General features: G+C 49.6%; 1 protein-coding gene across 7 annotated transcripts in view; it reads right to left on the reverse strand.

Moving 5' to 3' along the window:
• Positions 1-14,676, reverse strand: part of ITGA6 (integrin subunit alpha 6) — a 66,269-nt gene extending 51,593 nt beyond the window's left edge. For 4 of the 7 annotated variants that reach the window (XM_036421373.2, XM_036421372.2, XM_045575745.1 and 1 more), the window contains exon 1: positions 14,260-14,676. In XM_036421373.2, coding sequence (XP_036277266.1) covers positions 14,260-14,441 — 182 coding nt within the window. In that variant the 5' untranslated portion in view covers positions 14,442-14,676. The remainder of the gene's footprint in view (positions 1-14,259) is intronic. The other 3 variants (XM_036421376.2, XM_036421375.2, XM_036421377.2) reach the window with 1 other exon arrangement.
• Between the last annotated feature and the right edge of the window lie 274 nt (positions 14,677-14,950).

Raw genomic sequence — 14,950 nt, forward strand, 5'->3', positions numbered from 1 at the left:
CAGAGCTCAAGCAGGTAAGCACCGTTTACAAATAGCTGCGGGGTTCAAACGCCTTCGCCTTGGGATGCTGTGGACAACGCCACTTGCTAAGGGAGGAGCTGGCGTGAGTCAGGCCTGAGTCAGACTCCTGACCTCACCTGTCATCTAATCTAAGTCATGAATGAGTGGCGTGGAGGGGACCGGGAACAGAGCGGGGCGGGGCTCCATGTGGGGACACACAGCTGCTCCTGGATATGTGGTCAAAGGCAAACCCAGGCCCGCTCCTCACTGACAGATGCTTATCTCGGGACCTCGGGATGGCTGACTCCGTGATGAGAAAAGGTTCTCAGACAAGTCCGGTGGTGGGCCTTAAAAAATAGACACACTGGCTAGCAGGACCCCTACTTCGGGGCACGAGGGGATGGGGCATGCAGATGCGGCTGTCAGAAGTTGGCCACGAATTCATGACGTGAAGTGAGGGAGACAGGGGTCTACCTTTCCAGATCGTTCCCTCCTCACTTCTGCAGTGGTTTACAAGAAATGCACAAACGCATGGCTGGGTAACACTACTAGACTGCTCCCACCCCTGTCAGATAAACACACCGATGGCTGAGCATGGGGCTTAGATTTCTTTTACGGCACATTTTTGTTTTACTTGGAGGTAAGCATGCACGTTAAGCTCCACATTAAAGCTCTGGGAGAAACAGAATGATCAGACCCAACTCCTCCTGCAGAAGGCCCACAATTCAGACCTGTCAAGAAGCTTTTATTCGGACAGCTCCCACACAGCTTATGAGAAATGTCCTAATGAAAGCATCGGTAAGAATGAAGAGTGTGAAACTCCAACTCCACAGCACCTAAACAATACAGTCATTAGAAAAATCAAAGAGGCAAGAAACAGAAGAAAATAAAACTGCCCAGAGCTAACAGGTTAACATGGCTCTAAAGGAAGTTGGGAAGCAGGAGAGGAGGGTGCAGTGTGAACAGGGGAAGTATTAGTGAGACGAGCTAAGGACGGCCTGACGACCAGGGACAGCTGTTGGTCTAATCTGGTGTTGCCTGAACAAACACACTTCCTTTCGAACTTTGGCCTGTAAATATCCCATCAAACCGCAGCCTCAACCTGAACACACGGTGCCACGGAAACCTCTCTGTTTCATTTTAAAGCTGCTAAGAGAGTTAGAGAGGAGGAGCAGCAGGACATCAGAAGTAAGTGGATGTGGCCAGGCCTTCTATTGGTTGCCATCTTCTCTTTAACTCAGTGAAAAGCTTAGGACAAAATGACAGCGGGTCCTCAAATAATGTCATTTTGCTGTCACGCCGTGGGAACTTAACTCTTGTGGATGTCAATCAACCCATTTGGTAAAGTTGGTTTCATTCTGTATGTTGTCTCACCATCGTTCCCAGAACCTACCGACAACATGGAGGACCTACAGGATTCTGGCTTCTCAGAATGATGTGCTTGAGGAACCCTGGAGGTGCCCAGAGGGAGCCAGGCACACAGGAACAGTTCTTTACCAAAGTGGAGGACCCGTACTAAGCGATGACATGGAATTTTACATTTCTACCATCAAATGTGTTAAACTTTTAATTACACTGCCACTCACCTACTTCAGAATGTCGGTACGTCAGTAATTTATGGGGCCATATACATGCCGGATATCTGCGCACTTTAGGACAAGTTGAAAAAGTGCCAGAGTATTCATGACACTTAACACTACTGAGCTGTACACTCAGAAACGGATAAGACAGTGTGTGTTACGTGATGTGCATTTTACCGCAACGGGAGGAGGAGGAGGCCGAGAACCACCACCACCCAGGTAGAAAGGCTCATTCCGAAGAGGGTGTCACCCTGTTCTCCAGCGTCCCTACTGCCTTTGGAAACCAAATCAATGCATAGAGCTTAACAACAGGAGATAGGGACTCGTTTCTGTCTATTAGATTTGCACCAAAAATGGACAGGCTGTCAGCCTTACCCTTAAGAAGCCCACACACCAGCATGGAGAGCATCTATTAGGCTAACATGTCTAGAGCACCCTCTGTATGCAGGGGCTGGCCAGCCAAGAGGGCCAACAGGTGTGGTGTTATAGGCTAACAGCCACACGTCACCAGGAGCTAACTCATGCAGACCTGAAGCATCTCGAGACTCAGCTGAAGAACGTGCTACAGTCATCCATCGGAAGTACGCCCGATGAGCAGGGGGCAGGGGCAACCATGGCTGTGTATCAGCTATCACTAGTCCAGGCCATTATGTGGTTAAAATATTTAAAAATGTAAGATTCCGTTCTATTAAGAGCAAGATTATGCAGCACAGGTTTCGTAGCCAGAATAGAAGACTTCACCAAAAGGCAGATGTGTATGGCACAGTGTTAGGTGGACTAGGCAATCAGTAGCTGGGTCTCAGGGCCCACAATGCCATGACCAAGCTGTCGCCTGACTTTTCCAGGTCCAGTTATCCCTCTCTACAGAGAAGAGAAAAGGTTGTGCTGGTCAGTGCTTCTCAACTATTTTCACAAAAAGCACGGAGAAAAGTGAATGAGAATGGTGGCGTACCCCAAACAAAGCAACCACCAAAAGCTTGAAATGTCTCTAAAGCCTCTTTGTGTGTGTGTGTGTGTGTGTGTATGTGTGTGTTTAAAGCCTCTTGTTTTATATTATAAGCTTACACATTCCATTCTACACTACAGTGATAAAACTTAAAAAAAAAAAAAAAAAGACACCTCACCATCATGCCACCTAATTTGTGGCACACCCAAGGGAAATAAATGCTAAAGTCCTGATTATTCAAACTCTTGCATAATTTCAGAGATATTTTCAAGATTCTGATTTACCGCAGGCTACCTCATCAGCCTGTACTCTTTATTGTGAAAGAAGAGATCAAAAGCTGGCAGTGTCTTAGAGCCCATAGTGCTCTTATCCATAGTACATTCCTGGCCATTCGGCAAGGCCGTGAGTCATTTATTTTCAATGCCTGAAGGGAGACATTGGACATGCTGACCAGGATCACAAAGACGACGATGGACCAGGCCAGCAGGAGGCCACGTCCTGGGCGCCCTACCCTGTTCCCAGCTCACATCCACCCTGCACAGCACACGCCCACCTGTCCACACCCTGGGATCTACCTGGCCCGGAGGACACGCAGACACCATGCCAAGGTAATACCAGAACTTGCAGACACTCCCACATGGGAAATGCACACACAACACATGAAATGAGCCTTGGCTCAAGAATTTAACAAAATAAAAGGTGGGGGTGGGGCGTCTCTGTAGCACGAATATAGCATCAGGAGCTGGAGATTCTTGGAGGGTTTTGATGTGTTGCCATTTTCTCTTCCTTCTTCCAAGCCCCACATTTCCCCTTCCTCTCTTCAAGACAATGTTACAGTTCCCGTCCTCCTGTGAACTGCTCTAACCCTGGCTGTTGCCCATAAGGCAACCTCACCTTTGACCTGACTCCCAACGGCTGCCATCTCCCAGACAATAAAGATAAGATAGCTACAAAACTCCCCGTGTGAGGGAATTCCTATTTTACATTAAGGCAGCTGTTCCCTGGACATGCCGAGCTCTGTGCTTCGTGCTTTATATTCCCACATTTAATCTGCACATGCCTGTGGGCTTGGTACTGTCCGTGCCTCCATTTTACTGATAAGGATGAGTAACTTGCCCAAGGTCAAATCCACGGAATGTGAAGAAGCTGAGATTCAAATCCCAACATCCCTCCAACTCTAGAATGGAGTGCTTACTCCTACAGGCTACACAAGTTGTGAGTAGCTTAGAACTTATGATCTGCTGTTGCTCATTGAGAAATTAGAAGCAAGCAAAAAAAAAAAACACCACACCTCACAATCTTCCACCTACCTGCATCGGTGCCCTCTGTGGTGTGGTAACTAGGCCCACCCCACCACTGGTGTATCCCTCTCACCTCCTCGCAGACATCACACACCCGCTCCTCCCTCTCCTGGGTTCAGTTTCCCTTTTCTACTGACTCAGCATCAACTAACCAGCTCATTATAATTTTACCCCAACTTAAAAAAGAAAAAATGATGAGTCCTGGTCAGCGTGGCTCCGTTGTTTGGAGTGTGTCGTCTTATGCACCAAAAAGCTGCCAGTTCCATTCTGATCAGGGCACATACCCAGGCTGTGGGTTCGATCCCTGGTCAGGCTTCGAGGGTGCGTATGGGCGGCAACCAACTGATAATTCTCTCCTCTCTCATATCCTCAGGTGAGGATTTTAAAAATTTTTGAATTCCCTCTCAACCCCATTTTCCCCTTAGTGCTTGTTCTCCTTTCTTCAGCAAACCTCAGAGTTCCTATTCTTTGGCTTCCTCTTCTATTCTCTCCCCAACCTACTCCAACCAGGCATTGCCGCCGCGCCCCCCCCCCCCCCCCCCCCCCGCCACAATCCTCCTCCCCCAGTGCTCTGGTAAGATCCCGATGGCCTCCACATTGCTATAGCAGGGATCAGCTCTCAGGGTCACATGATAATGATGGCTCATTCCTAAAACAATTCCAGGATAGCACTCCTAGTTCTCCTACCATACAGGCCATTCCTCTCCATCTCTGAGACTGGTTCCCTTCATCTCCCTCACCTCTGTGTCTTCAATCCAAACCTTCCCACCTGAACTTCAGACTCTTAATACAACAGCATACTCAACAACTCCACCTGGATGTCTAGACATCTCACATACGTGCCTAAAATCAAACTTCTAGCCCTCGTCGGTTTGGCTCAGTGGATAGAGCACCAGTCTGCAAACTGAAGGGTCCCAGATTTGATTCCGGTCAAGGGCACACGCCTAGTTTGTGGGCTCGATCCCCAGTTGGGGGCATTCAGGAAGCAGCCAATTAATGAGTCTCTCTCATCACTGATGTTTCTATCTCTCTCTCCCTCTCTGAAATCAATAAAAATGTATTTTTAAAAAACAAAAATAAAATCAAACTCTTGACCTTCCCTCAGTATCTATGCCTTTTAAGGTCTCCCCTAAACCCTTATGTCACAACCTCACATCCTTCTATAATAGCTACTCAGGTAACAGAACCTTACATTCTTTTCTCTCATTTAGTAATGAGTCCACAGGAAATCCTATTGGCTCTACTTTCAAAAACATGTCCAGAATCCCACCACTCCTCACTATCTTCACTGCTACCATGTTGGTCCAAACCACCATGGCCTCGTATCTATCATTACAGGAGCCTCCTCATGAATGTCACTCTAACTACCCTGGCCCTCATACAGTCTATTCTCAACAATGTAGCAACTAAAAAATCCATTGAAAATCCAGTGGGATCAAACTCTTCTCAGCATACCCCAATAGCTTCCCATGTCATTCCTGAGTAAAAGTCAGTTTTTCAATCACCATAAGGCTCTACCGATCTGCCTCCAGGAGACCATCGGCCTCCTTGCCGTTACTGAGCAGGCCACACGTGCCTCTGCCTCGAGGCCTTGGCACTTGCTGCTCTCTTTGCCGGGAATGCTCTTCCCTCCAATACTGACATGACTCCCACCTTCACCTCCTCAGTGAAGTCTTCCCTGATGGGCCTATAGCCAACCACTACTCACCGCAGTCCCACTCCCTGTTCCATTTCTCCACTTTATTTTCCTCTGTATCACCTCTTACCACCTAACATAATGCCCTCCTAGTTTTGTCTGTCTCCCTCACAGAACCTACGCAGGAATTTTATCTATTCTTGTTTGCTGCGATATCCCCAGCACTAGATCAGTGCCTCATACACAGACAATGACAAACAAGTATCTGTTGAGCTAACAACTTCTATAGGAAAACCCCAAAAAGCTGGTTATGAGTTCCCTAGCGGGTCCAGAGCACAGGCCCCTCCAAGTTTTTACTTGTTCCTCGTGTTCCAGTAAGGATGAAAGCCCCTATTTCTTTTAGGATGAGATATAACATACATGTACACATACATACACACAGAAATAAATGCACTAACCAAAGACCAATCGTTTCCTACCCTCGGACAGTGAGAAAGCTCAGCTGGCTCCTGGCTGGCGTGCTGGGAAGCCGGGGAATGGCTGCCTCTCGGCACTCACCTCCCTCCCGGACCATCCTGAGTGCGGGCCCAGAGGCCTCCCCACACTCTCTCGGTTAATCTCGGAGCAGACTTGGTTGGGCGCTTTCTAAATATAACACAAGGCTTAGGAAGCGCTTTTCTTTCTAACTGGCTGGTCGGGTATGGTATCTGAAACACGGCTCCAGCCGGCCCCCTCGTCCTCCCCTGGGCTTCGGACCCTCTGGCTTGGCAGGCCTCTCCCCCTGACTGGCCCAGGCCCTCTGCCCTTGAGCCTCTAGCAGGCCCAGCAGTGTCCAGATCCACCTCCTTTTGCACGTGTGAACTCATAGGAGACCTTTTTATCACCCAGATCTCAAAGCCAGCTCCGTTTCTCCTGCGCGCTGTCCTGAGAGAGCACACGTGCCCAGTCTCGCCAGCAGCCATGAGGCCAACGGGGCAGATGCCGTGGTCCCAGAATCATGTTTCTGCACACCCCCCTGGTCACAGCACTGCCTCTTCAAGCTTCTCCTTACTTGAGGACGCTTCAAATTTTTTTAAAGCATGGGTTTGTGTCGCAGCAAAGTTGGAGTCCTTAAGTCATCATCACTACATTCATCCCAGCTCTTTTAAATGGCTTTTTCTATATAACTCCAACCTCTCCAGAGTCTTATAGATGTCTACACACTTCCATGTCATAACTTCAAAACGCCTTTTGTTCTCAAAGGACAAAGAAAGTGACCTTTCCAGTGGAAGGGTGAGGGGAGGTGGCAGGGGGGTGGGGGTGGTGGTGGTGCCAGGCCATCACCTGACCTGGCAGGACTTCTCACTCTCCTCAGAAAGAAGAGCAAACCTCAAACTCACCACCACCACCACCACCACCACCATCACCACCACCACCACCACCACCACCCCCGTGCTGCCAAATGGGCCACCCACACTGCTGGTCGTGACACGCCTTGGTGAGGATCCTCTAGTTAACGTCATGTCACGTCGCGGGGCTTCGCTGGGTCCACAGAGACTGCCCACTGGAGCAATGGCCCTCTGTCCTGGAGATCAGGACTCGGATCCCACCAGGGGAAAAGGGTCCGCTGGCTCCGAAGGCTTATGCTTCAGTGACGTCCTTCCCTCCGGGCCCAAAATGTTTATTATCGCTCGTACCACACACACAATTAACATAACCTCAGTACAAATGAATGTCCTTGGCAAAGTGGAGAAACTGTAGGGACACGGGTCCCACCACCCAGAGCCAAGCACACCCTGGGTAAACAGGCAGGACCTGTGCTTCGTTTATTCTTCCTATCACTAACCAGCGTGCCCCCTTCAAATTATTCCAACGTTTATTTTCATTTCTACACCCCCGGGCTTAAAAGGCCTGTTTCTCTAAAAGGCCTTTCTGATACTCCATCTGAAATGGTGTTCCAAAAAAAGTAATCGTTGGACTGTATGACATGCAAAAACACAGCTAGCCAATTGGCAAATAAACCTGCGAGCAGACATCCATGGCTCCAGGTCACTTGTCTTTACCTCCTACAGTTGCTTCAGTGGCACCTTCCCTGTTCCCCCTAATTCAGATCAGTCTTCTTTCCCACGTCATCGCTTTTAGAGACTTAAAAGTGTTCTCAAGTCTTTTTGCCTTCTCGGGAATAGATGAAGTGATAGCAGTATCCAACACTGCAATCCAGGATGTGTGTGTGTGTGTGTGTGTGTGTGTGTGTGTGTGTGAGAGAGAGAGAGAGAGATCGCTGCTATAAGGACTGAGGCCTGTGAAAAGTGTCATTCTGCAAAAATGCCAACCTTGGAATAGCTAAACTGAGTTAGAATTGTCTTGCTTTATTTATCTAAACAGAAAAACAAAACAAACTGAGAGCAGCAGGCTAACAGGGACAACAATGGTGAAGAGCCAGGTTCAAGCCTAATTAATAACTAGCCTCTTTCTTGCTTTAGTTCCTAGAGATCACCGTTTGCTAGTCTAAGTGCCAGTTTAACAACCCAAAATCTGCTAAAGGTTCAAAATCTGCACACTGCCCAGGCCAAGGAAGCGAGGACTGTGTGGATTTACAACCTCCCTTCCACGTTTATTTAACGAACACTAAGTGCCTCCTCTGGGCCCGCACTAGTCTAAGGTTCAATTATCCTCACTTTACAGTGGAGGAAAGAGAAGCCTCGAGAGGTTAGGTATTGACTTATAAAACTATACAGGTGTTATGATTGACAATAACTATATACTTGGTCTTTATCCCTGTTTCTGGCACAGGGCTCCTAAAACCCTTGGAATTTCCTAAGAGATCACAGTGACAAAAACTGTCTCTTGTTACGTCAATGAGATGTCTTTAAGAAAGCACCTAAGAAGGGGGCTGGTTGCCAGGAGAACCAAACCCTTCCTTAGAGGGCTGGAACTTTCAGTCCTGACCTCCTGGGAGGGGGGAGGGGAGAGGGGCTAGAGGTTGAGTTCAAACACCAACAGCCAAAGATCTAATCAATTATAATACCTATGCCGAGAAGCCACCATTAACAATCCAAAAGCATGGCATTTGGAGAACTTCCAGGTTTGGTAAGCACATGGAGATCCCCAGAGAGCAGTATGCTCAGAGAGAACCTGGAGGTTCTCCTCTCTCTCTCTCTCTCTCTCTTTCTCTCTTCCCCCTCCCCACACACACACCCTACGTGGTCCCACCCCCACCCCTCTCCACACCCAGTCCTATGCATCTTCCCCAATCTGGCCATTCATTCCTGAGTTCCTATCTTTTAATCTTTTATTACTAAACTGGTAATCTAGTAAGTAAATGCTTTTCTGAGTTCTGTGAGCCACTCTAGCAAATTAATTGAACCCAAGCAGGAGATCGTGGTAACCTCCCATCTGCAGTTGGTCTAGCAGACAACCTGGACTTACAACTGGTAGCTGAAGTGGAGGAAAGGCGGTCTTGTAGGACTGAGTCCTTAACCTGTGGGATCTGATGCTACCTCCAGGTTGACAGGGTCAGAATTGAGTTACATTGTACGATACCCAGCTGGTATCTGAGAACTGTTTGGTGGTGTGTGGGGGAAACCCCCACAGTGGAACTGGGTGCAGAACTGTAGGAGTCCTGCCCCATGTCACAGCTAGTAAATGCAGAGCAGGCTTCGATCCCAGCTAGCCTTAGACTGCAGCAGGACCTAGGCTCTAGCTCTAAAGTCCACTCTTACCCACTCCATAATGCTGTCTTCTGCACATAAAAAGGAAAGCTCATTTAGCTCCAACCGGGAAAACTTTAAGAACAGATTCTTGGATCACATCTACGGAAACTGACCACATCTAGCACCATAGAGCTGGGCTGAGCCTAGAATTTGCAAAGAGATTTCCCAGGTTGCCCTGATGAGCAGCCAGTGAATATGGGAGGCAACCAATTGATGTCTCTCTCTCACATCAATATTCCTATGTGTGTGTGTCTCCCCCTCCCTTCCACTCTCTCTGAAAAAAAAAAAAAAAAATCAATGGAAAAATATCCTCGGATGAGGATTAAAAAAAAAAGACCCTGCCCTCACACAACCTATAACCCAGTTGGGAGAGATTGGATCATCCTCTGAAAAGGCAGGTAAGAGTAAAACAGAAAACCATCAGAACTGTCAGACACCTGACAGTAAATGCTACTAACCTTCAAAGGAAGAGAAAATTGCTGGAGTGCAGGTGGGGCTAAAAAAAACTTCCAATGAGAAATATAAACTGGTTCTTTAGATATGACTATATTCTGTAAGGTGGGCGGACTTGGAACCAATCAGTGTTCCAGGTAAAACTGACCCTGTCATCTACATACAACAGTATTTTCTATTATGTCTCCACTGTCCCTCTTGCAAGTGCCAAGTAACAGGCTGGCCAACTCTGCCCACTGTAGTCTGTTGAGCCAAGGTCCTAAAGGTGCCATATGCCATAATTCCAGTACTATTTGATTACAAGAGCTTAAATTAAATTAATATTATTGTTATGCTTAAAATAGAGACTTATGCAGCTAAAAGCGGCGTAATGGCTTCTTTACAATAGTGGAGAAATCTATATAAGCATGTAGCCTGACTTTCCCAACGAAGTATTCAGACCAAGTGAATTCTCTGGTCCTCATCTCAACCTTGTCTTCAGGTGGATACATGTAAACTGCTTGGGTAAACGTTAAACTTGTTTATTTCTGCGTTCTTGCAGAGCCCTATGACCTCTAAGTGTCCCTGTCCGTGTGGACTCTCAGGACTCAAGGTGGCTGAGCACAGTCACAGTGCCTGGATGGCCTTGGGCCACATGGCACTCTGAACGAATTCAAGGAAGCAAGGGCGGCTTAGGTACACATCCTGAAGAAACTCTGATCCCCGCTAGCTAGTCACTACTCACTGGGCTTTTCCAGAAAGGGGGGGATGACAGGCAAAGGAGGAGGGACCCAGAAGCTGATCCAAGGCCAGTTGGAATAAGGGCCAAGAGGAAGCCAGTCCAAGCACAGATATTTAAATAGGCAGCCGTGACCCATGTGGGAAGCAGTTTAATAAATCAACCTAACATAGTGCATTCCCAAAGCTCAGATGCTAGCCAATTTATTTCGGTCTGAAGGGCATTTCTGATTTTTCCTTTTAAAGATGGCATTCGCATGCGTCAGAAATATCAGGGTCAAATCCAGATCCTATTTAGATTCTGCTTATCCAGAATTTAGACATTTTTTTTAGCTTTCGGCTTCAGTTTCTTCATCTACAAAGAGCCAGTCAGACTAGAAAATCCCTAGTCCAAGAGAAACATGATTTTTTTAAGTGGGGGCATCACAACTCGGAAAAATCAAGAACGAGCACCACAGAGTCTGAAGAGAGTGATGGGCCTGGCAGCCTATGGAATTTGGTGATCAGAAAGTTCCTGAAAAGAAAATGGGGGTAAGTCCAGAATTATCCCATGGGAGGATCTCCTATAGCTCTCCCTCTGCCGGGTTCTGCCCTGCAGCCATACATAGATCTGTATAATCTTCCCAGAAGAGCTAAGCCTGATGATTCACAGGATGGGCATACCCACAGCTGTCTTCCCATACTTGCCACCTGGGAGGGTGGGAGATGGGAGTGGTGGTGTGTGACTCAGCCTTAACTACCTAGAGAAATGAAAGATTCCAAGACTTTCAGACCCTGGCCTCAGTAACTCAGCCAAACTTATAAATATTTTGAAGTCTGAAACTTCTTTAATATACAGCCTAAAAACCTGAGTGGTGTTTTAGAGTCTCTAATTCAGTGTCACATTGTTGAACGTTTGAGGAATAACACAATATGTTTTACGGTTCTCAGATACAGTATTATTCTAGTATAAAATCTTAACTAGAGTTTAAGTTGTTACTAAATAGTCAAACGGCATTGTAGAAAATTTAACCCAGAAAAATCTATCGTGGTTTCTAGAGAAGGGCATTCATCTTATGTTCCCACACATCTTTGATATTTTATTGTACTTCTCCTAACTCAAAGTCTCTTGTTCACTAAATTTTCTCGTTATAAATCTAATTAAAGCCGCATTAAAAGTTAAATTGTTTTGAACATGGGTTTTATAAATGTGACTCAGAGTTTAAAACATCAATTGCCCAAACTACAATAACTTTTGGCTTTTTACTCTTTGGCAGTCTTAGAATCACAGAATGCTTAACCTCTGCATAGTATTAAGAATTCAATTACTGTTTCTAAATTTATCACCATTAACAGCTACCATTTAATCAGCAAGTAAACATGTTATCTCTTAACTCACAACAACCCTAAGTAAACAGTACTATCTCCGTTTTACAGATAAAGAAACTAAGGCTCAAAGTAATACAACAGCTACTAACTGACTGAGAAAGAGTTTGAGCTCAGGTCTCGCCACCAGAAACACTCCTCAGTGAGCTTGTCCAGAGAGTGCCAAGTTTAGGAAGCTAGACCTCCCTGGCTGATATTTACACCCACATCCTTTACTGACAAAGATGACAACAGATGTGGGTATGGCCTGTGTGTGCACGTTCCCCTCAGAGGGCAATGCTCTCCTGGAGCTGAAATACTTGACCAAAAGGGAGTGGCATTTGACATACACCCAGCCCCCTAGAGCCGTGGTCGGCAAACTGCGGCTCTCGAGCCACATGCAGCTCTTTGGCCCCTTGAATGTGGCCCTTTCACAAAATTCCATGGCCTGGGTGAGTCTATTTTGAAGAAGTGGCGTTAGAAGAAGTTTAAGTTTAAAAACTGTGGCTCTCAAAAGAAATTTCAATGGTTGTACTGTTGATATTGGCTCTGTTGACTAATGAGTTTGCCGACCACTGTGATCACTGTGATCACTGCCTACACTGTGATCACTGCCATACTCCAGGCTCTCGGGAAAAATCCAGTCTTACAGTGGGCCTGTCCCCCCATCTGAGGGTCGGATCAGTCCCTCCGTTAACCCCTAAGAAGAGATTTCTAGAGGGCATCATACCCCAGAGGCTTATTCTGACCCCAGGGGAGGACTTGCCGGCTCTAACAGCCAAGAAGTCCACAGCAGTAACAAGTTGTAGCAAGCATGCTGCTAATCTTGGTGACAACAGAGATTCCTGGCTACAATCACTTTTTTTTTTTTTTTTTGCACATCTCCCATCCCAAGGACATGTTCTTGCCCCAGCACTTCCCCTTCAAAACGTTCGCTTGAACAAGTACCTCAGAGAAGCCACCAGCCCCAGTGGGCATCTGACTGCAGAGAGAAAATGCCAAGGAGAGTGGATTCCCTCTGCTGGCCCAGCCATCTCTGCACTAAGTTCAAACTCCCCTCCCCGTATGGGTAGGTGCACATCTAGGCACTCCTCAGTGTGCAGACACGCTAACCACCCTCCATTAACCTAACCGACTTAACAGACACCACCTTTCACTTCAGATTTACAGCTTAACAATCCTTTCCAAAGCAGACAGAAGCAGCTGGCCAAGCGGGCAGACCACTGGCCAGCGGCCTCCCCACCCCCAACTAATTCCTTTACTTAACTAGCAGGTGTTTAAAAAAAAAAAAAAATCAAAGATTCGGGGGCCCACAATATTCACCTATTCCCAAGTTCTTTAATTGCTGAAATCCAAATCTAAAAATTCCATTCGCCTCTCATGAACACAAAGTCCTCTCTTGGCTGTGCCTGCACTTTGCTTTCTCCGCTCTGCTCTGTTGGTCCTGGAAGAACCTCAATTCAACTAAAGTCGCAGGGAGTTGGGGGGCGAGGGAGGGGGGTCCGCTTTGGTGAGTTTATTTTTCGGTAGCACAGGTCAAGAATGCAGCCCCACTGCGATTAAGTCGACTAAGCTCCCAAACACCCCTCTCTCCAACCTAAACAGCTTGATCATGGGAACCAAACGCTAATGGGGGGAAGAGGGGGGGAGAGAAAAAAAAGCGAGGCTGAGAGTGCGGGCCTCCACTTTCTCTGGGGAGGCGCCGGCTTGTGTTACGGTGGAAGGGGCTGTCACTTCCAAACCTGGCTTTGCAAAGCGCCAGCCCGGATCGGACATGTTGCTTTCGCCCCTGGGCTGGGCCTGCCCAGTGCAGGAGCCCAAAGGGTCGCGGGTGCCGCCGGGCGCTTTGGGGCCTGGGCTGGGGGCATGGTTTGGGGGCGGGGGGCGAGCACACCATTCGGAGGAGCTTGTTTTCTCTGCAGAAGTGGTCCCTCTAGCAGGTGCTGGGTTAGTCCCATCATTTATTTATTTTTATTTTTTTAGGGAGGGGGTGTTCAAGTATCTCGTGCAAAAGCAACCGCCCCGCAGGGAAAGCCACACGATGCAAAAAGTGACTTTCCAACTTCTGCGGGGGATCGCGAGTCTGCGGGGGGCCGGGGCGCTCCGTGCGTTGGGAAAAGGCCTGGACTCCCCGGAGCAGACACTCCCAGGAACTTTCCCCCTGCAGCAGATCTGCGACCCTGCAGCCCAAGTCACCCCCGCCCTCCCCGCCCGACACACACACACACACACACACACACACACACACACACACACACACGTGAAGCTCGGCGAAGCGTGCCACCTGCCGGGTTCCCAGCAAACATACCCGGAGGACCACCGCAAAGTACGCGTTTAAGGGGGAAAAGAAGGGGGAAAAAGTAAAACTCTCGGGGCAGATCAGACCCTCCTGGCCCCGGGCCGCGGTCCGCAGGGGGCGGCTTTCGGTTCTCCCCCGGCCCGGGCTGCACGCGGGGAGGCTCCGCTCCGGGCCGGGGTGCCCCGGGCGGGGCAGCCGGGGGGCAGGGCGGCCGGGGGGGGGGGGGTCGGCGCCCGGGTCGGGGGGTCAGGGGGCAAGGAGGTTGGGGTGCGGGAAGATCAGTGCACTCACAGCCGCTTGTCCTCGGGGTGCAGCTGCCGGTGCATGGCCAGCGAGAAGCCGAAGAGGCTCCCGGGGTCCCCGGTTTTCCGGATCACATTGTCCTCGCGGGTGTCCAAGTTGAAGGCGGCGCCGAGCCGGGGCAGCAGCCCCGCGGACAGGTAGAGCAGCCACAGCCGCCCCGCGGCCGCCATCGGGGGAGGTCGGCGCCCTGGGACCGGAGCGGGAGCTGCGAGCTGCGAGCTGCGAGGTGCACGGGCGCCAGGCGCTCGGGTCCGGGTTCGAGGCTGCGGCGCTGCAGCTACCGCGGCGCCCTGCGTGTGCTCCGGCCTCCGGCGGCCCCACCCCCGGGACGGGACGAGTCGCGCTCTCCGCCAGGCCGCTCCCCCGCGCCGGCGGCTCCCTCCGCTCAATGAGCCCGTTGTTCTCTGGAGACTCGCAGGCTTTTTATCCGGTGACGAGGCCCCGGCCCCGCCCCGCCCCGCCCCGCCCTCCGCCCTCCCCGCGCCCGCCCGGCCCGCCGCCCGCACCTTCCCCGCCGCCCGGCGTGCGGTCCCCTCCCGCCCGCCCCCCGCCGCCCGGCGCCCCGGACCCGGCCCGGAAGCTGCGGCGTGAGAGGCAGAGGGCGAGCTCGGGGCCTAGCAGCCCCATCCGGGGGACGGGGTGGGGGGACCCCCCTGGAAATAAGCACGTGAACTGTGGT

This window comes from Pipistrellus kuhlii, unplaced genomic scaffold (assembly GCF_014108245.1).
Source record: "Pipistrellus kuhlii isolate mPipKuh1 unplaced genomic scaffold, mPipKuh1.p scaffold_m20_p_7, whole genome shotgun sequence".
Lineage (NCBI taxonomy): Eukaryota > Metazoa > Chordata > Mammalia > Chiroptera > Vespertilionidae > Pipistrellus > Pipistrellus kuhlii.